A 25,399-nucleotide genomic window follows, 5' to 3' on the forward strand; every position below is an offset into this window, starting at 1 on the left:
AACCACCGCATTTTAAAAGTGGTCAACAAACTATTTTTAAGCCATTTCCTCTCTCCCACCTTCCCACCCAGTGTCTTATTACTGATGTCTACAGACTCAGAGACATCAATAGCCAACCAGTTACTCTCCAAGTGATCATACTTCACATGTGAGGCTGTAAAAGGAGTCACTCATCCACACAGCTGAACCTCGTGTCATCCACACCCAATGGTGACACCTGCACACACGGCGTCAGCCCTGCCTGGTTTTTGCTCCTTGGCCCAGGGAGACTGAGTCTAATTCTAGTGCACTTAATACTGCTCTAGCTGAGGTTGAGTAACATAGGACACCAGTAACATTGAAAATCAAGATGGTGAAATACAAGTCTGCATATTATATGGGAAAACTGAGGGAGGTGAGGAGCTCAGCAATGAGACGATGTGATGGGACTGGATTTCAATTTACAGTCGGGAGGTTGGGACAGTTGGGAGGGAGGGACGCACGAGAGGTGCTCAGACAGTGGATGGTACGTCCTTCCCTCTCTATTGGGAATTGTATAGCCTGTACTCAATGCCTGTCCACCTTACGATGTAGGATGAGTTCAATCATTCTACTAGAGCTGGAATTACACACCCTACTTCTCCACAGAAGAGTTGCAAAAATAAATTTGAGGGCAGGTTTCAAAAAGAAAAAAAACACTGCAAATTTTATTGCCATGACACAACTAACTTAAAAGAGCTCCCATCTGTCTAAATGCACCAGGATGATTTGGTGCAGATCAACATTACCAGGATCCGTGCTCGCTATTAAACACAGTCAGCATCACCAGATAAATTCAAACCAGCACAGGAAGTAAAAGAAACCATTTTGTGGGTGGAATTTATTTGTTTTTTCAATGGGATTTCAAAGAAAACCTTACTCTGCACAAAGCACTGGGGGAGCCTCTGGAGAGGATTTAATTCTGCGGCACTAGATATTTACAAGAATATTTTGAGAGAAATTGAGAGTCTTGTTCTGAACAAGGTTAACATACGCAAAGTTTCTGCCCATCCCACCATCAAGGCAACAGACTGACATTCAGTTGGGCTTACTCTCCCAAACTTTCTCTCTCTCTTCAGATGGCGGGTTGTCAGTTTTCAAGGAAGGCCACGTAGTCAGTCAGTCTGGCCAACTGCTGCTCATTAGGAATCTGTGGTACTGGGAGAGATTCTGTTAAAGAGAACAGAAAGAGAGAAAATAAATCACACTTGATTCTCTCCTCTCTCGTCTCCCCCCCCCCCCCCCCCCCCACCCCCGAACACAACCATTAGTAACGTGGGAGTCCAAAGAGAAGCAAATGGACATGATTTTTTTCAGGGGGTGGGGGGAAGAGACAGCGATTGGTATTAAATACATCAGGCATTACAAGGAGCAGTGACTAACCAGGATAAAGAGCAGGATAAATCAAAGACTTGCATTCCATCTTCAACACAAAAGATGGAGTTGCTTCTTTGAAACCACTGAGGTTACATCTGGAAAAGCATCTGCTGACAGCTGGCATATGGAAAGCCCCCATTCTTTTCAAGAAAGCAAAACGAAGGGATTGCAATTGACGATCTGCTCAAGTCACTAAATTTTCTGATTTCTTCACCAAAAAACTCAAGAAAATGACTCTAAAGTATATGCATTTTTGGAGCTGGAATCAGATGCAGACACAACTTAAAAAGTTTTTTTTAGACAAACCAGACTATTTTTGTCAACTTGATCTGAGGGAATGATTTACATGCAAAGTATTCTAATATTTTCATTCGCTGAGCGGCAAATATAAAGCTGTATTTATGTTTCCCTTTCCACGGAGCATTTACTGTACTTTTAAACTATAGAGCGGCAGTGCCACCTACCTGCTTTCTTAGGTACTACCATTCTCGTGGTTGGATCTGCCTGCCATCCCTGCTCCAGCACGGCTGCAATGAGAAAAGGGAATCGTGTTGAAAAGCTCTCTGACCATAGAAGTTGGTAAAAATGCCACGAAAAGCATTACAATTTCATACAGACAAACAAAGCGGTCTGTGCAAAGCTTACTGTACAATACAAATACAGTTGAGACAGACAGGGGGAAAAGGAGGAGGTGAACATAGGCACCATCAAAGAGGTAGGTTTTAAGGTGGGATTCTAAAGCAGTTAGAAGGGAAGGAGGAGGGATAGGGGCATGGAGTTCCATATGGAAGACAGAGTGACTGATCCAGTGAAGAGGAAGGTAGTGGTCAGGAACCATAAAATATCAACTCTGCTGGTTACTGCACTAAAAAAAAGGCCAACTTCTGGGGCTGCTGATGTCACTTCTGCTGTGCTCCAACCATGCAAAGCAAGAAGTAACGTGGGCAACAACCCCATTGACCCAGTCGGTGGTTATTGTTAGTAAGCGGGAAGCTAAAATGCATCGGCCTGGAGCAGTGGTAGCACTCTCACCTCTGAATCAGAAGGTTGTGGGTTTAAGCCCCACGTTGGGAATCGGAATCAAGGTCTTAAGTTGGCATTCCAATGCAGTGCTGAGAGTGTGTTGTATTGTCGGTGGTACCATCGGTGGTGATGAGACATTAAACCCGTCTGCCTGTACAGGTGGATGTTAAAGATCCATAGCACTATTCGAAAAAAGAAGGGAGTTTCTCTCTCCCAGTGTCCTGGCCAACAATCCCGCAAATAAAATTGGTCACTCACACCATAGCTGTTTGTGGGTCACTGCTGTGCACAAACTGGCTGCATCCGTTTTGCCTGCAAAATACACAGTCAATCCACTTTACAGTATATCCTGTGAAGAGGTTTGAGACATCTCAACAGCGTGATAAGGCGCTATATCAAATGCAAGGATTATTATTTTTATTATTAAAATGGTCAACTTCTGGATAACAGGGTACTGCTATCATTTCCTCTCTACTCTCAAAGAGAAGCACTTTGAGACATTGACATGGCAAGGCGCTATAAAATTGTAAGTGGATGCTGCCCCATGCTGAGCTGCTCCAGGAAACACTTGGATGCTTTCTTGGTAATGAAAGCGTTGTTTGAATAAAGCTCCAGAAAAAAAAAACAAGCCTCTGCAGAAACCACGTGTGTTCTTTGCATTAGGATAACAGTATAAAACCAATAAAATAAACTTTGGCACTACAGAAAGGTAATCACAGGAGCCAATTACCCAGCACACGTGTTTTTTACTGCCTCACACAGTGCCAGAGTGCTCCACAGCACAATTCATTCAAACTCCACTGCTGTCTAATTTAGTTTTCAAGCACTTAAGGTAAAACTCCAGCTCAAATGTACCAATATTTCTCCATCTCTCTGTCATCTTGAAATAATCATTGCACTTGACATAACTCCTCATCACGTTGTCAAAATGTCACGAAGCATCAAACAAGGCAGCCAATTAGCGCACAGCAATGTCCTACAAACAGCATGAAGAGAATGACCAATTTTATTTGTGGATTGTTGCCCAGGACTCCAGAATGAACTCCCTTCTTCACTGCATTTGTAACGTCCACCTGAACAGGCATACTCGGTTTATCATCTCATCCAAAGGATGGCATCTCTGACAGATTGTGGGTTCACAATCTTATGACTTAGAGGCAAGAGTGCAACCAACTGTGCCAGGCTGACACCTTCCTGGTCTACTGAAGGAGGAGGCCACCAGGTTTCCAGGAACAGCCTGGTATTGCTGTGTGCTGTTCACCTTCCCTGAGCCTCAACTAGTGTTGACCATGGGGGTGGGAATTCAAAGCCAAGTCAGACAACTCAACACCCACACACAACTTTCCTAACAGGAGGCACTATTTAGTGATGAGCAGGAACCCTGGCTGACCACATCCAATTCAAGGGCATGGAGCCGAATTGTAGAGCACCAACCTGCCCCAGACAAGATCACTCAAACCTGGCAACCACATCAGGAATCAGTCAACTCCTTCATGAGAGGTGCAAGATGTGAATAAATTGGCAGAAAAAGATTGCCACATTTAAGCTGGACTTGCCCCTTTGCCTTGGCCCCTCGTTCCCCATTTTCAGATTGCATCTGAAGATCTCCCAGTCAAGTCCCCCCTCTTCCCGGCTTGGCATCAAGCTCCGCCACTATTAAGGGCTCAGAGATGCTACCCTGCGTGAAGACAGTATATAAATGCATGTACTTGTTGTTGGACTTAAAAGTCAATTGCATTAAGACTCACTGCTCTACAAAAATAGCTTGCATTCATACAGATCCTTTCACATAGGGCAACTCCTTGGAATGCTTTAGAGAGAGTGCTGGACTCCGAGCAGGGAAGGTGGGGAGGTGTCCGTACTCACTGTTGAAGAGATAGTTTTCAGGAGGTTTTCAAAGACTGATAGAGCGGGAGGGTGTTCCAGACGGCAGTGGGTGTAGGCCCATGATGAAGGGGCACAAGGGATGAGGAATGAGCAGCAGGTCTGAGTTTGCTGAGTGGAAGGAGGGGGCATGCAGGTCACAGAAACAATGCTCCAGTGGTGTTTAAACCCTTCGAATGAAGGATTCATTGAATCCCTCCTGGAAGTCCCTTGGCTGTATGGCTCAGTGACTGGTCAGGTACACACAAAGATACCTCACAGAGGATCTGAAGCTTTTTTCAGTCGTAAAAACACAGCTGAGCGGTAGCTCATTTAAATATTAACAGATTCAAAGCCCATGAGTACATAAAGAAATGCAGGCATAAACATTTCTGTCCAACCCATTTGATAAACATTAGCTGTTTATTTCAGTGCAAACATTAGAAAGGTTCGGTCACGCAATGGTTAGAATCAGAGCCACGTCTGTGAACCAGGCTTCTGGCGAGACTCTGAACCCGCTCCAAGGTGGCGGGGCGCAGCGAGCAGTCATTCACAGTTAAGAACAGGAGCGGGAGGGTTACCTTTAACGGCCTCGTCCACTACCAGCCCCACAAAGGCTGCAAGATCATCGGCGCTGATGGAGGTGTAGGCTTGAGCAACCAGACCAAAGGCACGCCTTCTGGTGGCATCTTTACACAAAGAAGCGAAAGGAAGTGAGCATAACATGAATAAAACGGGCCTATAATAATAATTATTCTATGCATTTGATATAGCACCTTAACATAGTTTTGAGCCGTCTCAAAGAGCTTCACAGAATATAACGTAAAGTGGATTGGCTGTGTATTTTGTGGGCGATACCCAGTGCACAAACACAAATTGCGCACAGCAATATCTCACAAACGGTTATGTATTGAGTGACTAAATTTTTGTTTTGTTTGTTTTGGGGGGATTATTACCCCTGGAAAGTGATCCGCCAATTGACTAATAACTGGGTACCGATCTAATGCTAGGTAAACAGGTGTGTGGAGTAAGGAAACTTGCCTAAGGATTTGGCCTGTCCAGGAAACGAACCCGGGTCCTCTTGCTTGTGAGACGAGCACGCTAACCACTAAGATACGAGACTCCACGAGTAAACAGCAAGCCGTGTGTAACGCCCAAACCAACAACATCCAAAATCCAAAAACCTCTTACACCCCATTGACACAACTCCAAAGCAAAACCAAGTAGAATGAGAAACCAGATTTATACTTCCTGCTCTACTTTGTTTCTCCCGATGTCTTAGTCCGAATGACTGGCAGCTGTGAGGTCTGCTCAAGTATCCGTTTAGCACCAGAAAAAATGGTGTCTTAAATATCCCTGGGTGAAACACTGGGCATTAAGTTATAGGAACAGTAATAAAATGCTGTATAATACAGTATAACAGATCTAATGGAACATCCAAGAATTCTACCAGGACAACGCAGGAATGGAGAGAGACCCTCGTTTGCACTGCAGCTGATGCAAGTTGAGATGCTCCGAAAGCGCCTCCTCCAAACATTTCTCCTGCCCTCTGCTCCTCTGACTCTGTGCTATTCTCTGAGCAACTCTCCCTCTCTCCCTCTGCTCCTTCCTCCACCGCCTGCCTGTATGCTCACCCACACTGAACTCTACACCACCATCATACCAGTCCTTGAAAGGCTCCACTAAAACTTTGGAACCCTCTCCCTCAATCCCTCCGCCTTCCCCCTCCTCCCCCTCTTTTAGATCACAACTGAAGACCTTCCTCTTCGATCACCTCACGATCACCTCATCCTTCCCCCCAGCTCGGCGTCAGGCTCCACCACTGTTAAGAGTTCCAAGACAGTGCCTTCATGAAGGGCACTATATAAATGCAAGTTGTTGTTGTTCCTCCCTCCCTCCCACCAACAGTGGCCGAACTGTCAACCACTTGATCCCTACTTGCTAGATCTACCTCCAAAGATCACTTCTCCCCTTCCCTCCAAAACCTTCTTCAAAAATTATAGATTTTGACTGTGCCTTTAGACAACATTCTGCAATTTCCCCTCTTCCCCCACTCAGCACTCTCCACCACTTTTTAATAATAAATTGGATGAGATGTTAAACCAAGGTTTCGTCTGCTTGTTCAGGTGGACATTTAGAGATTCCAAAGCGTTATTCAAAAAGTTTCTCCCGGTGTCGTTTTTGGTGGTCAGCCGGGTGTGTGACACATGTGAAAACCGATCACCATGCTTGAGTAACCAAACCAAACTGAGAATTCCATGCATCCCACCTACACATGGAAATCCCAGATATAGACTGTTGGAATGGAATGCACATTCTCTCCCTGGAGTGACACATCCTGCTCACCTAATTCTGGAAAGTATTAGGTGCAGGTTAGGTCCAAAGTTTGGGGCCCCCAGAGTGTGGGTTGAGGTCATTGCTGGATTCTAACCAGCTAAAGCCAAATAGCTTGCCATTGATATGCTGTCTGGCAAGTTTTCCCACTGCTCCAGGTCCTGCTGATGAAACTACTGATGTACTGCCATCAGTAGGGACCTGGTATACTGCAGATCTGCCTGGCTCAAGAACCAGACTACCAGAGTGCTGGCTCGATTCCAACTTCCGTTGCCAAGCATGTCACCTTGGAGTCAATTCAGCTCCAAGGAGACCCTGCTTACCTCCCGCCCAAGGAGGATATTCACTAGTTGATCACTCAACATCCGACAAGCTTGGGTTTGATAGTAGGTGGATAGTAGGCACAAGGAACTCCCTGCAAGGTTCCAGGTGGGCAACGCATCTCAGCATGAAATGGGTGACAGCATTGCCACCGTCTTCCTGCTCCCTCCCTCCACTCAGTAGGCTCCGGCCTGCTTCACGTCCCCCGCCTCACTCCCCCCACTATTGGCGGGCAGGTCTTCTGCCACTCTGACCCCACCCTCTGGAACTCCATCCTGCAGTCCTTATGCCTCACCCCCTCCTTTGCCACCTTCAAGATCCATCTCAAGATTCTCCTCTTCGACCGTGCTTTTGATCTCCCTGCTTCCCCCCCTGCACTCCACCACCCCCGACCCCGAATTCCAGCTCGGGTTTAAAACTCTGTCTGTCCAGCGCCTTGGGACACCCTCCCGACATGAAATGTGCTATACAAATGTAATGTTGTTGTTGTTGGTTCCACCAATTGGAGGTGCAGAGTTTAAGCAGCAGCTGCTTGGCTCTCTCCAGGACAATGAAGATGGATGTTTGAACATGTGTTCACGAACTTGGACTCCTGGTAAAGCCTTCCAGTGCACAATTAGCTGCTGTGTTTCGACTACAAAATACACAGCCAATCCACTTACAATATATATTCTGTGAAGCGCTTTGAAATGTCTCAAAGATGTGATAAGGCACTGTATCAAATGCAAGGATTATTATTAAATGTACTGACTATTTTTAGATGAGCACAGCAACTCTTTTGTACATAGCAGTATATCACAAACATTCAGAAATGGCCAATTGTATCTTGAGGGATAGAATTGTACAGCACAGAAGGAGGCCTTTTGGCCCATCATCTGTTCCGGCTCTTTGAAAGAGCTATCCAAATTAGTTCCACTCCGGCTACAAACTTGTCCTCCCAAAATAGTTATCGACTTCTCTCTTAAAAGCTGTTATTGAATCGGCTTTGACCATCCTTTCAGACAATGCATTCCAGATCCAAACAACTCGCTCTGTAAAACAATTTCTCCTCAACTCCCCTGTTTCTTTTAACAACTATTCTGAATCGGTTGTCCTCGGGTTACTGACCCACCCGCCAGTGGAAATAGTTTCTTCTTGTTCACCCTATTGAATCCCCTCATAATTTTGAAAACTTCTATTCAGTCTCCTCTTGACCTCTCTGCTCCAAGGAGAATAATCCTCGCTTCTCTCGCCGCTCCTGATAACTGAAGTCCCTCATTCCTGGCACTATCCTGTTAAATCTCCTTTGCACCCTCTCCAATGCTTTGACATCCTTCCTAAAGTGGAGTGCCCAGAACTGAACCCAGTATTATAGCTGAGACCTAACCAGTGTTTTATAAAGGTTCATCAAAACGTCCTGACTTTTGTATTCTATGCCCCTATTTATAAAGCCTAGTATCCCGAATGCTTTTTTAACAGCTTTATCTACCTGTCCTGAGGTCTCTATGTTCCTTCACCCCCGTTAAGATTGTACCATCAGCTTATATTGCTTCTACTCATTCTTTCTCCCAAAATGAATCACTTCGCATTTCTCCACATTAAACTTCATCTGCCACATGTCTGCCCATTTTACCAGTCTGTCTATGTCCATTTGCAGTCTGATACTATCCTCCTCACTGTTTACTACTTTTCCTAGCTTAGTATCATCTGCAAACTTGGAAACTGTACTCCCTATATCCAAATCCAGGTTGTTTATATAGATCAACAAGAACAGTGGTCCCAATACCGACCCCTGGGGAACACCACTGCACACTTCCCCCAGACAGAAAAACAACTGTTCACCACCACTCTCTGCTTTCTGTCCCCCAGCCAATTCTGTACCCATGTTGCCATTGTCCCTTTAATACCGTGGGCTTCTATTTTTCTAACAAATCTCTTATATGGCACTTTATCAAATGTCTTTTAAAAATCGATACATGAACCTACCTTCACCTTTTCTGTTACTTCATCAAAAAGCTCTATCAGGTTTGTTAGGCATGATTTGCCTGTAACAAATCCGTGCTGGCTGCCCTTTATTAACTCATATTTTTTGAATTGAAAACTTATTTTGTCCTGGATTATAGTTTCTAGAAATTTCCCCACTACTGACATTAGGCTGACTAACCTGCAGTTCCCGGATTTATCCTTCTGCCCCTTTTTGTACAGTGGAGTAACATTTGCAACCCTCCAGTGCTCTGGCACCACCCCGGTGTCCAAGGAGGATTGAAAGATTGTGGCGAAAGCCTCTGCTATTTCCACCCATACTTCCCTCAGTAACCTAGGATGCATCCCGTTGGGACCAGGTTACTTATCTACCTTGAACACTGTCAATCTTTTCAGTACCTCCTCTGGTTATTCTTATCCTATCCAATGTCTCTACCCTCTCCTCCGATACTGTGGCACTGGCTGCTCTTCTTTTGTGAAAACAGGTCCAAAGTACTTATTCAGTACTCATTCACAGGAAGATTTCCTCTTTGGTCCCTAATTGGGCCCACCTTACTTTTGACTAACTTTTTATTGCTTATATGCTTATCTCTTTTATGTCACCCGCTAATCTTTTCTCATACAATCTCTTTGCCCGTCTTATTTCCTTTCTCAGTTCTCCTCTGTACTTTCTATATTCTATTTGATTATCTTCTGTATTTTGGACCTGACATTTATCGTAAACTCCCCAGATAAAATTGGTCATGGTTGTTTGTGGGGAAGTTGCTGTATGCAAATTGGCTACTGCCTTTGCCCACAAAACACAGTCACTACACTTTACAGTGTAACCCGTGAAACACTTTGAGACGTCTCAATGACGTGATAAGGCACTATATCAAATGATAGGATTATTATTATTGTTATTATAGTGTGCGGTGGTAGGAACAAGTGTAGCTAGGATCAAAGACCTTTGACTCAGACCAGGCTCTGGCCCATGAGAGTCCGTCTCTGAGGAGAGAGCATTTATAAGAAAGTAATTGAAATCAATCTTGATGAAGTGATAAGACGCTGTATCAAATAAAGATTATTTATTTACTATTATAATAATCCTTGCCTTTCATATACGACGGGAGGACGTCTCACTTCACAGGATTTCGGAAAACAGATTTTTTTTGAGACTTTCTTCTGAAGTGAAAAAGCCCAATGCAAGTCCAGATCGTTCCACCCTCATGGAGACTCGAGGGAAGGTATAAAAACAGCTTTATATCGATCTATCTTAGCCCAGGGTGGACACCCGATTCATTTCACATCTATGGGAAGATCAAGTTTTGAAGGTCCCACCATTACAGCTGAAGATATGTCGATGAGTAATATTTAAGAGCCTCTTCACGGTGTGCACAGCTTTGCTGCCCAAGGACTCTACAAATACAAAAGCTCTCTGGCTAACACAATGGATCATCTGTGAGTGCAGGCAGGCCTGGCGCACAGGTCCTTGGTCTCGTTCCCAGATGTGTAATTCACTCCATAAAAATCTAATTGCGAACCCCCCCCTCCCACACCCAGCCCCCCCGGGAGGAGGCAAATGAACAGAAGGTTCACAGAGCAACAGAATTCTGCTGCGTGTGAGCAGCAATTCAATGAACACCTGCACTCCATAAAAGCAGCTACACTTGATTACATCTGTGGAATGAGCCTGAGTTCCCTTTAGCGGGCATCCAAACTGATACTCCTGGATTCAAACTGAAGAAAACCCAAAAAGTCAGCACTGTTTATGCTGACTTTTTCGCAGCAATTCCTGGTTACAAATACAGTGTAAATGTAAGGGGGTTGGGGGGGGTGGTGTGGAAGAGAGAAATAAATATAAATTAAAATCCTTACACTTCACATAGGGCTTTTCAGCCAGGAGGACGTCTCAAAACACTTCACAGCATATATTGTAAAATGTAATGACTGCATTTTGTAGGCAAACACAGCAGCCAATTTACGCACAGCAGTGTCCCCAAAACAGCCATGAAGTAAAAAGTACATGATCAATTTTATTGGCAAGATTGTTGGCCTTCAGCCCCGTATCCCCACTCTTTTGGAACTCCATCCCACTGTCTCTTCGCCTCGCCCTATCCCTTGCTTCCTTCAAGGCTCGTCTCAAGACCCTCCTCTTCGACCATGCCTTCGGTCACCCTCCTACCCACACTATGCCTGCCCTCCATCCCGCCTGATTCCAATCCCTCAGCTCCGGTGCAAATCCTTGACGATCCAGCACCTAAGACGTCCTCCCGACGTGAAAGGTGCTACATAAATATTAAAACTCCAGTGTCAGGCACATGCAGAGCTGCAATGCCATTTGCTAGCTTTTTTTTACCATACAATACCATAAGCGGGTCGGTAATAAAGCCCACTATCAGAAACCGCTTAACTTACACTATCATGAGAACCAATAAACACAAAAACATTCATGCCAACTGAAGCATTTGGTTAAAAGACGAAGTAGTGTGGACCAAAGACTAAAGGCAAGCAAAAGAAGTAAATGAGATGTGCAGCCAATCCTTCACAAGTCAAACAAGTTGCCCCAAAAATGTAAGAATGTTCGTGTGATTTGACATATACACTCAGTTTTATTGTCCAATTAAATCCTAATGCATTCCTCACCCTGCTGATTAAATTATACCACCCCCCCAGTCCGTCCATCTGCTCACCATGTCCTCATCTCAACAAGTAGCCAGATTCCACAGCAAAGCTGCTCATGTGCATCTCGGGCCTGCAGTGCCCGATATGATGAGGCCCAAAGTTCCATTTAGTCTTAACCTTAATCACTCGGAAAAACGGTTTCTAAATTAAGACCAAGCTTATGAAATTTCCACAATTTCATACAATTTTAAAAGTATTACGATAGCATGGCTTTAAAGGCTAAAGGAATCTGGTTTTCTAATCATTGATCGGCAGCCTGGTATAAATTCAGGGCCTGAGCTAAGAGCTGCCGTAGCTCTTGCACATAAAAGGAAAAATGGAAAGACAGCAAACATAATAATAAGCCTTACATTTGGTATAACGCCTTTCACATCAGGAGGACGTTCCAAAGGACTTCACAGATTCACTATGAAGTGACAATGCATTTATGGGCAAAAGCAGCAGCCAATTTGCGCTCAGCAATGTCCCACAACAGCTATGAAATTAATGATAAATTTTATTTTGGGGATTGTTGGCCAGGAAAGGGAAGAAACTCCCTTCTCTTTTCGAATAGTGTCACAGGATCTTTAACATCCACTTGAACAGGCAGAAGAGGAATTGGTTTAACATCTCATCCAAAGGACGCAATTCAGCGCACCACCAGCACTGCACTGGAGTGTCAGCTTAGATTATGTGCTCAAAGTCCTGACGTGGGGTTTGAACCCACAAACGTGACTCCAATCAATCACTGAGTAGGTGTGTGAGTCATTCCTGAAGTGATTCTTCTTTTTAAAAATCTAGCCTCAAAGGTCAGGATGTGGGAAACTATAGGCTTGAGACTCACAATTCCCCAGGGGAGATTCCTAGGCAAGGTTGGCGATCTAAAGGACCAGACTATAAGACTGACTGCAACATGCTGTGGTTCTATGCTGAGAAATAAGCTACTGTAACCATAAACAAACTGTCAGCACACATCCACGCCATGCCAGCAGTTCCTCCAGAGATTGAGGCCCATTAGAAAGCTGTCTTAAACCCTATTAAAAATCTTCGACAATGCCTTTGGTCAACATCCTAAAACTCCCTCTCCTTTGCCACCCTGCTCAGGGTTCCACAGTGGCTCTATAAAGTGTTTCAACAGGACAGCGCTTTAATTCCTTGTTGAAAAGGGGATTATGAGGCCGGTCAGGTATGTTGTGGCTTTACCAAGCGCTGTCCAGCTCAGTGGGGGGAGGGGGTTGGGAATGACCAGAATGTGTGTAGCAGTGAATTTGTCTTAACCCACAGCCCTTCCACCCCCCCGACCCCCACCACCCACCACCATCCAACTCACCACAGCCCCACGGCATTTTCTGCCCAGCAATGATGTAGTTTACTCAGTGAGCTCCCGATTTTGTAGATGGGTCATTGAGGTGTCAGTGAGCGGTATGTAGTTATGCTCACAGCACAGCTTAGAGGTTCAAACAGAATTGTTGTGGGTCGAATCTGACTGCGCATATCCTTTTCAATATAACAACAACAAAATTATATTTGTATAGCGCCTTTCACATCGGGAGGACGTCCCAAGGCACTGAAACTGACGTGCGTTATACAACATGGATGGACATGTAAAGCCCAATCCCTCTTTAAACTCATAGAATCTAAACTGACACTTTAATGCATTTTCAGAGGTGCCGTCCTTCGGATAAGACGTTAAATCAAGGTGCTTTCTGCCAGTTCTGTGGATATTAAAGATCCCATGCCATTATTCGAATATAGAAGGGAGTTCCTCCTGCTGTCTTAGATTGCTTTGAAATTTATTGTTTATAATGTCAGGATTATTTTATTATCTATCAATGTGCTAGAGCACTGGCTCCCAATATACCTTCATAAATGGGGACCATGAGGCAACAACAACTTGTATTTACACAGCAACCCTTCATGTGGGATAATATCTCGAGGACTTCATAATAGTGAGGTCGGATGCCAAGCAAGGGAGAAGGTGAAGGAGAAGGGGCCAAGGCACGAGCTGCTGATAAGCATCTTACCTCTCAGTGACTCCATGATGGGCTGGATAGTCTCTGACCACTGATGGGAGCTGATCACAGAGTAAATTCCAGGGAAGTCCCTTTGCCAGATTCGCTGTCCAACAGACCAGATTCCTCCCAACTCAGGATTAGCCTGCAACACAAGACAAAACTCCACTTGACACAGCAAACCAGAGTCTGGCTCCTGATGCTAACAAGTATGTAAAGGTAACTAGACTCTCAAGACTCTTCCAAGATTTAATATTGTAACAAAGGGGACTTGCATCTCGTGAAACAGCATAATTTAAAGGCGCAGTCCTATGCTTTGAGTTTGTTTAAAAAAAAACTTTACACTATCTTTAAGCCTGATGCTGTCCGAAATGAATCTCAGGTCCAGTTTACTGATGGAAAGGAGAGATGGGACCTCCGTCTGATCTGGGTCAGGAATTTTCAGTTTCAATCCCACATCAGGACTCAAGCTCATAGTGTAGACTGACACTGCAGTAATGAAGTGTTATCAGAAGTGCCATCCTTTGGGCGGAAACTTGGGAATCTATAGGACCAAGGAAAACAACTCTAGTCAGCTGCATACGAAACAATAGTTTCATGTCAGTATGAGCTGGGAGTACGAGCTGAATGAGTGGGTAGTTGAGGAAGATGAGGAGGGAAGGGAAGGTGATCAAAAGAGCGGAATGGGGCGAGGCTGAGGGTCTCTGAGAGGGAGTTCCACAACCAGGGACTAGAATGGCTGAAAGCTCGCCCTCTGGTGGGAGGATTGGGACACTCAGGAGAGCTGAGGCAGGCTGGTATTCACTGAGTGGAGGGAGCTGTCCAGGAGGTCAGAGGTCGGGTGGGATTTGAAAGAAAAAATAAAAATCATTAACTGATAGCCTTTCAATGGATTCCCTGCTAAATAGCTATCTAATTTCCTCTTGAAATTGCTGACACAATCTGCTTCCCAGGGCAGTCCATCCCATACATTCAGTATCCTCTGTGATAAACTACACTGAGGTTCCTCTGCCTATTTACATCTCCTCCGTAATTAAATGCTAGGCCTCCGTCTCTCACGATGGCACCAGCCCGCAGCAGAAGGAAAGAAAACACAGCCAGAGAGGAAAGCAACCCTCGACTTACCGTTTTCAAAGCCTGAGGAATTCTCTTCCAGAGATACCTTGCCGTATTCCTGGAATTCGTAAATGGAAATAAGGAGTCAAAGTGGAATTGCTCCATTCAAATACAGCAGGACAACTGTACTAACATTAAACAGAACGTCTGACACATCCACCCACAATGTTTATGCTAGTCACAAAGGAGAGGTCCAGGACCGGCACCAGATGCGCTCATAAACTAAATTAAATCTTAATTTAGGTTCAATTCCAGGCAGGGCAAAACCTTGGGCAAGTTTCCTTACTCCACACGCAGCAGCCAATTTGTGTACAGCAATGTCCCGCATTAGTAATGAGTTGAATAACTTTTTTGAATCTAGAAAATTGATCAGAACATCAGAAGAAACTCTTTTCTCTTTCACAATAGTTCCATGGATCTTTAATGTTCACCTGAACGGGCATAGATAGGATCTTGGTCAGCACCTCCGACAAAGCATCTCGAAGTGCTTTGAGACGTCTTGAAGACTTGATAAGGTGCTATATCAAATACAAGGATTATTATTATAAAGCAGTGGGGCTGTGCCTTTGGGAAGTGGGTTAAAATCAATCCCAAAGGTTTCTTTCATCGCATCAGGTTGGCTTCGATTTGGACCCAGTTCCAAAGTAAGAGGATTGTTACAATGCTTAGGTAACCAATGACCTAGGCCAATAGAAAAATGTGGATATATTTGCCAATTTATAATTGCTACTGAGGTACATTTCACTGCCAATCTACATGTTTTTCACTTCATTGATAAAAAAACTAAATATGAGGAAAAACACATATTAGATTGTTGCAAAAAATATAATTAATTTCTTCTTTAAAAAAATGGATAGCCCATTTGGGGGACGGACGGGAGGGACACCAGCACAGGGCCCGAAGAGACCCAGAGAGAGACACACACACTCAAGAGACACAGGAAGACACATTCTCAGAGAGAAAGAGAGAGACACACACACACACTCAGACACAGAAAGACACATTCTCAGAGAGAGACACACTCATGGATAAAAAGAGACATACACACACAGACAAGAGGAACACATACACATAGACACTCATAAACACACACACAGACAGAGGAGAGAGAGACACACACATATAGACACTCACAAACACACACACACATAGAAATAGACACACAGACACTCACAAATACATACAAATGAGAGAGACAAACTCACATAGAGACACTCACAAACAGATACAGAGAGAGAGACACACACACACACAGACAATCTCAACATCGGGGTCTCTGAGTGGAGTGAAGCCCATTTCCCACATGTGCTGCACTGCGCATGCATGTCCAGATCTGCTACGCCCAGTTATGTTGGGTAAACAGCCGGCAGAGGCCCAGGCCCAGAAACTTCATTTCTTAACAGGTTTATAGCAAAGATGCTGTTTATAGCGGATTCCACTGAAAAACTGCAGCCGCACTTTTCTATTGGCCTAGCCAATGACCTACATACACTGCAACCCTGGCTAACTGTGGCCAGTGAACCTCTGGAGCTATTTTTAAAATAGTCTAAAACTCATTTCTGCAACAATACAACAACTTGTATTTAGACAGATTCTTTCGCTAGGATAACTTCTCAAAGTGCTTTATAGAGGGATAGCCAGATGTGGAGCAGGAAGAGTGGTGCAGCGGGAAAGCTGGCTGTAGGCACAGTTGAAGAGATAGTGGGGCGGAGGGCATGAGGGTATTAAAAACACTGATCTAAAACCACAGTTCAGCGGAGTCAACGGGTTCTTGCTTTCCTTTGTAGGAACAAGCTAAACAACATCCCATCTCCAGCAGGCCAAAGCTATTTTTACGATCTGCACATTCTTACTTTTACGGACTTCCCATTGCAGTGGAAAATAAGCACATCAACATTTCCATTCATTTCCCTGTACCCTCAGAGACCCTTGTTTGGACTCAGCCCAGGGAGAGTAGGGCTGTGTATCTGTATTTCAATCTACCCTTGGACCGTGCACAAGAGTTTAGCTCTCTCCGCTCGGGCTGAGTGCACTTCTGTGAAAAGAGGCCACGTTGTTAAATTAGAGCTACCAGAACAATTGAACGATCTGGCAACCACATGGAAAACAGTCTAAAGAAGTCTGTGAAAAACGATGGGAGTTTCAGTATCTAATAACGATTGAGTTTTAACACGGCATCTCGTCACTCATTTTAAATTGTGTATTCTGAAACTTGAGTTTGCATTGACTTACTTTAACAACCAAGTTGGAAGCTAGCAGTTTAAAAACTTGGCCTGGTAAGGCTCTGTATTTGTGCCAGCCTGTCATTGTGGAGTCCTGTAGCTCAGTGGTTAGAGCACTCGCATTGCAAGCGAGAGACCTGAGTTCAATTCCAGGCAGAGGGCGAAACCTTGGGCAAGTTTCCTTACTCCACACAGAGCCTAATAATAATCCCTTCAAAGCCAAAAACAATAATAAATTGGTCATTTTCAATCTACGACTGTTTGTGGGACATTGCTGTGCGCAATTGGCTGCCGCGTTCGCCCTCAAATATACAGTCAATTCACTTTACAGTATATTCTGTGAAGCGCTTTGGGACGTCCTCCCGACGTGAAAAGCGCTATATCAAATGCAAGGATTATTATTATTATTATTATTGTAAAGGGTTTTTCTTCAAAAGAAATTACACACTTCACAAAACATTCCAGCGCATCCAATCAGAATTAGCTGATTTACCGCAAGTGCTAATAAAATGGAACCTTGTGAGTATTCAACCAGCCTGCACAACGCAAGCCAGGAAACATTTCAGGATTAATGCTCCATACTTGTGCCAAAGTGCTATTAGCCCAACTCACATTTTAGACCCAGCTATAGTTCCCAAGATGCTCCCTCACCACCACATTGCTGAGCTTATTAGTGATAACTAAATGGAGTGGCGCTTCTGACCTGGGGATCAAGGAAATGATCCTGAAAGCAGTCACTTAAATTCCATTCTGCTAAGGAAACAGCCCAACCATCCTGTGCTACTGTTTATACTTTACGAGCTCCCAACCTCCTATTGCCCTCTCCCTCAAGTTTCCTTTTAAATATGTTTATTTTCTTCCAATGTGTTCATGAGTTAAAATCTACTATTATAAGCTTCCTATTTAAGTACACATACTTTCCGCCATTAAATCAACAGTCGGGAGGCCAATAAAATGATCCAACCAGCATTTCACACATCCTCCCCTGTCTCGCATTGTCCATTGTGATTCCACTGCTATAAAATCATTCTTTCCATGTTTACTAATACCTCTTCTCCCAAGGCTAGAATTCACAAGTCTAGGCTGATATTCCAATGGAGTGCTGGAGGAGCTTTGCATTAATGGAGGTGCGTCCTTTGGACGAGACATTAAGGTGAAGTTCAGTCTGCCTGTTCAGGTGGACATTAAAGATGGCATTATTCCCATAGCATTACTGAAAAAGAGGAGTTTCTCCTGGAGTCCTGGCCAGCAATCCCCAAATAAAATTGGTCATTCGCTCCATACTATCTGTGGGATACTGCTGTATGCAAATTGGCTGCTATGTTCACCCACAAGATACAATATACCTTGTGAAGCATTTCGAATGGCCTCCCAACGTGAAAAGCGCTATATCACATGTAAGGATTATTATTACTAATATCATTAAAGTTTGAATTTTTTCTTCACCAACAGGAGCGGGTGGCTTCAAATGCAAGTTGAGCTGATAGCCCATGTGCTAACCTTGCTCAAACACAGGCAGCTTCGGGTGGCTGGATGTGTGACAATGGTCAGCTTTTTTTTGAGCAGTGACGTAAGTCGGGGATCATGATCGGTGACATTACAATGTAGAAGTGCTGGGGTGCTCGCGTGCTGGTATTTTACGGAACCATCAGTATTTTATGGAACCATCTACTGTACAGCATTATATTTACTCTCAATACTCACATGTCATTGTGCAGAAGATATAAAGCAAGCAGCTGACCATAAACCTGAGGGGTTGCTATTCCACCAGGAGCCTAAAAATACAACAGAAAGTGGATTATTGACAGTGAGAAATGAAAAAATACAGCCAGAGGAACGGGTGCTTCTGAAGACAATTATTATTAATAATACTATTATTGTTGCTGTTGTTAATAATTATTATTACATTTGATATAGTTTTTCACAAAGGGAGCCCATCTCAAAGAGTTTCACAGCCTTTACCCTTAAGTGTGATGATCGCCTATACCAAGATGACTGACATTGTCAGAGGTGCTGTGCTTCAAATGAGATGTTAATCCAAGGTCATGCCTGCTTGTTTAGGTGGACCTTAATGATCTCAAAGAACTATTCAAAAAGAGAGGGAGTTTCTTGCTCCCCGTATCCTGCCCAATGATCCTGCAGGTTAAATTAGTCACTCATTTCATGGTTGTTTGTGGGATACTGCTATGCCCAAAAGTGCCTTCAAATACAGGTGAAGCACTTTGTTATATCAACAATGTGATAAGGTGCTATAATAATAATATAATCCTTGCATTTGATATAGCGCTTTTCACATGTTCTAGACATCTCAAAGCGCTTCACAGAATAAACTGTAAAGTGAATTGACTGTACATTTCTGGGTGAAATGCATCAGCCAATTGCGCACAGCAGTCTCCCACAAACTATCGTGGATTGAAATGACCAATTTATTATTTTTTTTGAGGGATTATTATTAGGTGTCTGGAGTAAGGAAACTTGCCCAAGATTTCACCCTGCCGGGAATCAAACCCAGGTCTCTCGCTTGCAAAGCGAGTGCTCTAACCACTGAGCTACAGGACTCTGCTATACCTTATAAGATGCTAAATGCAAGGATTATTATTACATTAAACTCCTGATAACTCATCAATCCAAGGGAAAAGTTCTCAGTGATGAGTTATTGGGAGTGGTGAGTTAGGCATATGTATAAATACATAAATAATATGCAGCCGGGATAATGACAGCATGGTGACTTATGTGGTAGTGACAATTTAAGCCCGGGTTGAGTTATCAGAAGTTTACTGTATTATTAACTGTGGCACTTTGGAGTCTAACAGCCTGACAACACTTGCTGCCAAGACTCACACTGAGTGAATACTAGGTACCTGAGAACGAGGTACTAGTGCCAATGGGACTTTGTGCTAGTACAAGGAGGCAGGAGGCAGAAGAAATAAAAGATCAAAATATTTGAAAAAAAATGTTGGCACTAACAATTCCTTAAGGTTTGAGTTATACCTGAACAAAGTTACTGTGAGAAAAATGGGAACAAAGTTATTTTCATGTTGATATCCAGATGTGAGTTCACACAAGGAGAAGACTGGTCCCATTCGCCATGAACACTGGATAAAACAGAACCCACTGCCAACTTCTTAAGGACACAAAAGTATAGTTCATTACACTTGATAGTATATCTTGCAAAGTTCTTTGGGAGAGCCTCATAATGTTAAAGGCGCTATACCAAACACAAAGGTTAACATCATTATTATAAGTCAGCATTCAAGGGCCTTAAATAAAGATTTTACTGACCTGATGTTTGAGCAGTGCTTATAGACTGCTGTGTGCACTTTGCACAAAAGCTGTGTAACTCAAGTGTCTGCTGCAGCTCGTGACTGGCACTGAAGTTGCTTCCTTGGGCAGAGAAGCTGGCAAATAATAAATCTAGCTTTTCACGTCTTCTAAACGTCTCAAAGCGCTTCACAGAATATACTGTAAAGTTAATTGACTGTATATTTGTGTGTGGGTGAAACGCAGCAGCCAATTGCGCACAGCAGCGTCCCACAAACAGTCGTAGATTGAAGTGACCAATTTTTTTTTNGAGGGATTATTATCAGGCGTGTGGAGTAAGGAAACTTGCCCATGGTTTCGCCCTGCCAGGGATTGAACCCAGGTCTCTCGCTTACAAGGCGAGCGCTCTAACCACCGAGCTACAGGACTTCTTTGGTCTTTTGAATGACCAAATAATGTAAACTACCACAAACGAGGATTATTACTCAGGACATAGGGCCCATCGAGTCTGTACTGGAGCTTTCTTCTCTAACCCCATACCCCTGCTCTTTTTCCATTGTGTCTCTGCTTGTGCTTGCTCCCCCACTGGATTCATTTCCACTGCTCCTTTTTCCCTTTCCCTTCAATATTATTTATGGAACAACTGGAACAAACAGCAGTGACCAAAGACACTGGGCAGTGAGATTTAGCTCCCTTTTAAATGGGGTGACTAAATCATATTTACAACAGTCAGATGCATATACTGTATGTTGCTCTTGTATCCCTATAAAACCTGTTTTGTACCAGCAACATGGTTACCTAGCATTCTCTGCTGACAGAATATATGTACTGCAGCAACAATATTAGGAGGACCATCACACTGAAACCAGGTATAATATATATTAATATAAAACAGTACATAATAAATATTTTCAATAGATATATGTAATCCATGCAGCATTTAATATAGTGTATATCACATCAGTGAGGTGTCTTAAAGTGCTTCACTAGATTTTGCTACAAAGCAAATACGAAGACTTCGTGCACACAGCAAGGTACCACAAACAGGCATGAATTGAATCACTAATTCTTATCTGGTCAATTTTATCTGGGGGATTGTCGGCAATGGGGTCTTCAACGTCCACCTCAACAGGTAGCCGGGACCTTGGTTTAACACAGTCGTGGCCGACCTGTGGTCCACGGGTCATCAAGAAGCGTCGTCATCCCGCCACCCACCCCCAACATTTACACGAATATAGGCAAGTGTGTTTTCAGTTTTTTTTCAATTGAATATTTCTTGATTTATAAACCTAAATATATTTGATCAAGAAAATTTATTTTTTCAGCAGACCATAAAGATTGGCCACCACTGCGTTAATGTCTCATCTGAAAAACAGCACCTCCGACAATGCAGCGCTCCCCCATCACTGCACTGTAGTGTTGGCCTAAAGAGACAATTCAAGTTCAAAGTCCCGACATGGGGCATTTTGACATACAACATTTTGACTCAGAGACAAGAGTGCACCCATTGAATTTTTTTAGAGTATAAATATGCAAAACAGAAGAAAGCCATTCGAGCCAGACTGAATTATCCTTCTCCTTTGAGAAGACAGTTAGAAATGAAAGGGAAATCTGTTGGTACAGCACCAATTTGACAACTACAGAGCTTGTTGCTGTATGTAGGTTGCTGCATTTTAACGGATCAGAAAAAGACAACACTGGCTCATCAGCACAGCAGTCAAAGTAGGGATCTGGCACAAGTAACACAACCTGCTCCTTGTGATGATGCAAAAACCTGAAAAAAAACTTAACATTTATATGTTACAATAAAGTTGTGAAAGCAGGGATTTTGGAAAATCCATGAAAGTTTCAGTAAAATTGTGAAACCATGATATCACTGAAATTAGGAGTTAGGGATACTGCCCTTCACTGGAGCTATATTTGTGGGGTGGGGGCGGGGTCATTGTGTGCGTCAGTGTGTGGGTTGAGTGGGTCAGTGTGTGGGATGGGGGGGTCAGCGTGTGGGTTGGGGGGTCAGTGTGTGGGTTGGGGGGGGTCAGTGTGTGGGTTGGGGGGGTCAGTGTGTGGGTTGGGGGGGTCAGTGTGTGGTTGGGGGAGGAGGTCAGTGTATAGGTTGGGGGGGTGGTCAGTGTGCGGGTTAGCGGGCAGTCAGTATATGGGTTGGAGGGGATCAGTGTGCGAATTAGGGGCGTAATTGTGTGGGTTGGGGGGGTCAGAGGAGGTTGGGCTTGTCAGAGGGGGTTGGGGAGGCCGTTTTGTGAGTTGGGGGGGTTCATTGTGTGGGTTGGGAGTGGTCAGTGTGGGATGGGGGGTCAGTGTGTGGGTTGGTGGGTCAGTGTGTGGGTTGGGGGGGCAGTGTGTGGGTTGTTGGGGTCAGTGTGTGGGTTGTTGGGGTCAGTGTATGGGTTTGGAGGGGATCAGTGTGTGGGTTGGGGGGAGGGGGTCAGTGTATAGGTTGGGGGGTTGGTCAGTGTGCGGGTTAGCAGGCAGTCAGTATATGGGTTGGAGGGGATCAATGTGCGGATTAGGGGCGTAATTGTGTGGGTTGGGGGGGGTCAGAGGAGGTTGGGGGATCAGAGGGGGTTGGAGGGGTCGTTGTGTGAATTGGGGGGTTCATTGTGTGGGTTGGGGGTGGTCAGTGTGGGATGGGGGGGTCAGTGTGTGGGTTGGGGGGTCAGTGTGTGGGTTGGGGGTCAGTGTGTGGGTTGGGGGTCAGTGTGTGGGTTGGAGATCAGTGTGTGGGTTGGGGGGGTCAGTATGTGGGTTGGGAGGGGTCAGCGTGTGGATTGGGGGGGGCTCAGTGTATGGGATGGGTGTGTTGGTGTGGGTGGGGCGGCGCAGTGTGTGGGTTGAGGGGGTTCATTGTGTGGGTTGGATGGGGCAATGTGTGGGTTGGGGGGCAGTGTGTGGGTTGTTGGGGTCAGTGTATGGGTTGGAGGGGATCAGTGTGTGGGTTGGGGGGTCATTATATGGGTTGGGGGGGGCAGTGTGTGGGTTGGTGGCGTGAGTGTGTGGGTTGGGGTGGTCAATGTGTGTGGCTTGGGGTGGGTCAGTGTATGGACTGAGGGGGGGGTCAGTGTGGGTTGGGGGAGGTCAGTGTATGGGTTGGGTGGGTTAGTGTGTGGGTGGGGAAGGGCGGGGCAGTGTGTGGATTGAGGGGGGGTCATTGTGTGGGTTGGAGGGGCGTCAGTATGTGACTTGGGAAGTCAGTGTGTGGCTTGGGGGGGAGTCACTGAGTGGGTTCAGGGGGGTCAGTGTGTGGGTTGGGGTTCAGTGTGTGGGTTGGGGGCTCAGTGTGTGGGTTGGGGGGGGTCAGTGTATGGATTGGGGGGAGGTCAGTGTGTGGGTTGGGGGCGTGAGTGTGTGGGTTGGGGCGGTCAGTGTGTGTGGCTTGGGGTGGGTCAGTGTATGGATTGGGGGGGCGCGGGGGTCAGCGTGTGGGTTGGGGGAGGTCAGTGTATGGGTTGGGTGGGTTAGTGTGTGGGTGGGACGGGGCAGTGTGTGTGTTGGGGGGGGGTCATTGTGTGGGTTGGATGGGTCAATGTGTGGGTTGGGGGGGGTCAATGTGTGGGTTGTGATGGTCAGTGTGTGAGTTGGGGGGGTCCGTTTGTGGGATAGGGGGGTCAGTGTGTCATTGAGTGGGGAGGAGTCAGTATTGGATTGGAGAGTAGTCTGTATGTGGGTTTGTTGGGGGTCAGTGTGTGAGTTGGGGGGGTGGTCAGAGCCTCATTGGCTGCCGTCAGCACTTCCACATCTCAGCCTCTGGCAGCATCACCATCCATGGTTGCACACTCCACCTCACTGCCGGTCTGGATCCTTGGCATCTTGTTTGACCCTCAACTACCCCACACCCATGCCATGACCTGCTCTGCGTTCCCCCACCTCCACAACATTGCCCGCCTTCGCCACTGTCTCGCACCCGAAGCCGCCAATATCCTGTGCAAACTCCTTTCTTGTCGGTCTCCGCACCGGGCTCCGTGACCCCATCACTCCCATCCTCACCCGACTCCACTGACTTCCCATCACACAGAGGATAAGGTTCAAGATCCTGGTCCTCACCTTCAAAGCCCTCCATGTTCTTGCTCCCCCCAACCTCTGCTCCCTCCTAACCCCCCACCATCCTGCTCCCTCCCTCCGCTCAGTGGGCTCCGGCCCTGTCTCACTCGCCCCACCATTGGCGGCGGGTCTTCTGCCACTCTGCCCCCACCCTCCGGTACTCCATCCCGCAGTCCCTCCGCCTCACCCCTCCCTTCGCCTCCTTCAAGACCCATCTCAAGACCCTCCTTTTCGCCCGGGCCTCCCCCCCCACCCCACCCCGTGCCCCCCGCCCCGTGCCCCCGCCCCGTGCCCCCCGCCCCGTGCCTCCCACCCCGTGCCCCCCGCCCCGTGCCCCGTGCCCCCGCCCCGTGCCTCCCACCCCGTGCCCCCCGCCCCGTGCCTCCCACCCCGTGCCCCCCGCCCCGTGCCCCCCGCCCCCCGCCCCCCGCCCCCCACCCCGTGCCCCCCGCCCCGTGCCCCCCACCCTCCCGGATCCCGACCCCCAACTCGAGTCCGAAATACTGGTTGTCCAGCGCCTTGGGACGTCCTCCCATCGTGAAAGGCGCTTTACAAGTTGTTGTTGTTGTTGTCAGTGCGGGGGCGGGGGGGGGGGTCAAGGCCTCACCTCCAGCTCTTGGGTCTCGCACTGCTCCAGGAGTTTGCTGAAACCCACAGAGTTTTCCGCCATCACCGCCGCGGGCATCTTCCCGCCACCTGACCGCTTCTCCCTCACTCTGTCTCCAGGAGTCTGACAGTCCGCTTCTCCCCTCCTCTCTCTCTCTCTCTCCGGCGACCGTCAAATCCACCGACTCCGTAGCCACGCGCCCCCTGTCGCCGGGAGGACTCCTCACCCTCCTCACAGCGCCCCCTGTCGCCGGGAGGACTCCTCACCCTCCTCACAGCGCCCCCTGTCGCCGGGAGGACTCCTCACTCTCCTCACAGCGCCCCCTGTCGCCGGGAGGACTCCTCACCCTCCTCACAGCGCCCCCTGTCGCCGGGAGGACTCCTCACCCTCCTCACAGCGCCCCCTGTCGCCGGGAGGACTCCTCACTCTCCTCACAGCGCCCCCTGTCGCCGGGAGGACTCCTCACTCTCCTCACAGCGCCCCCTGTCGCCGGGAGGACTCCTCACCCTCCTCACAGTGCCTCTGCCTGACTGACCACCCATAACCCTAAGGTTTGGTCCAGCACCTTTAACATCATACAATCA

At 46.2% G+C, this 25,399-nt stretch overlaps 1 protein-coding gene and 1 non-coding gene across 2 annotated transcripts; both read right to left on the bottom strand.

Moving 5' to 3' along the window:
• Window positions 1-834: 834 nt before the first annotated feature.
• On the bottom strand, window positions 835-24,965 carry cops8 (COP9 signalosome subunit 8). The gene is made up of 7 exons (NM_001292131.1): window positions 24,816-24,965; window positions 18,596-18,666; window positions 14,679-14,727; window positions 13,566-13,698; window positions 4,863-4,970; window positions 1,860-1,922; window positions 835-1,188 (listed from the first exon to the last, which is right to left on the bottom strand). Exons 1-7 carry the CDS (start codon window positions 24,891-24,893, stop codon window positions 1,109-1,111), a joined length of 582 nt encoding a protein of 193 aa, NP_001279060.1. The 5' UTR covers window positions 24,894-24,965; the 3' UTR covers window positions 835-1,108.
• On the bottom strand, window positions 20,510-20,581 carry trnat-ugu. The gene has a single exon. It is a non-coding gene; the product is annotated as a tRNA-Thr (tRNA).
• Window positions 24,966-25,399: the final 434 nt, after the last annotated feature.

The sequence above is a fragment of the Callorhinchus milii genome, unplaced genomic scaffold (genome assembly GCF_018977255.1).
Source record: "Callorhinchus milii isolate IMCB2004 unplaced genomic scaffold, IMCB_Cmil_1.0 Scaffold6, whole genome shotgun sequence".
NCBI lineage: Eukaryota > Metazoa > Chordata > Chondrichthyes > Chimaeriformes > Callorhinchidae > Callorhinchus > Callorhinchus milii.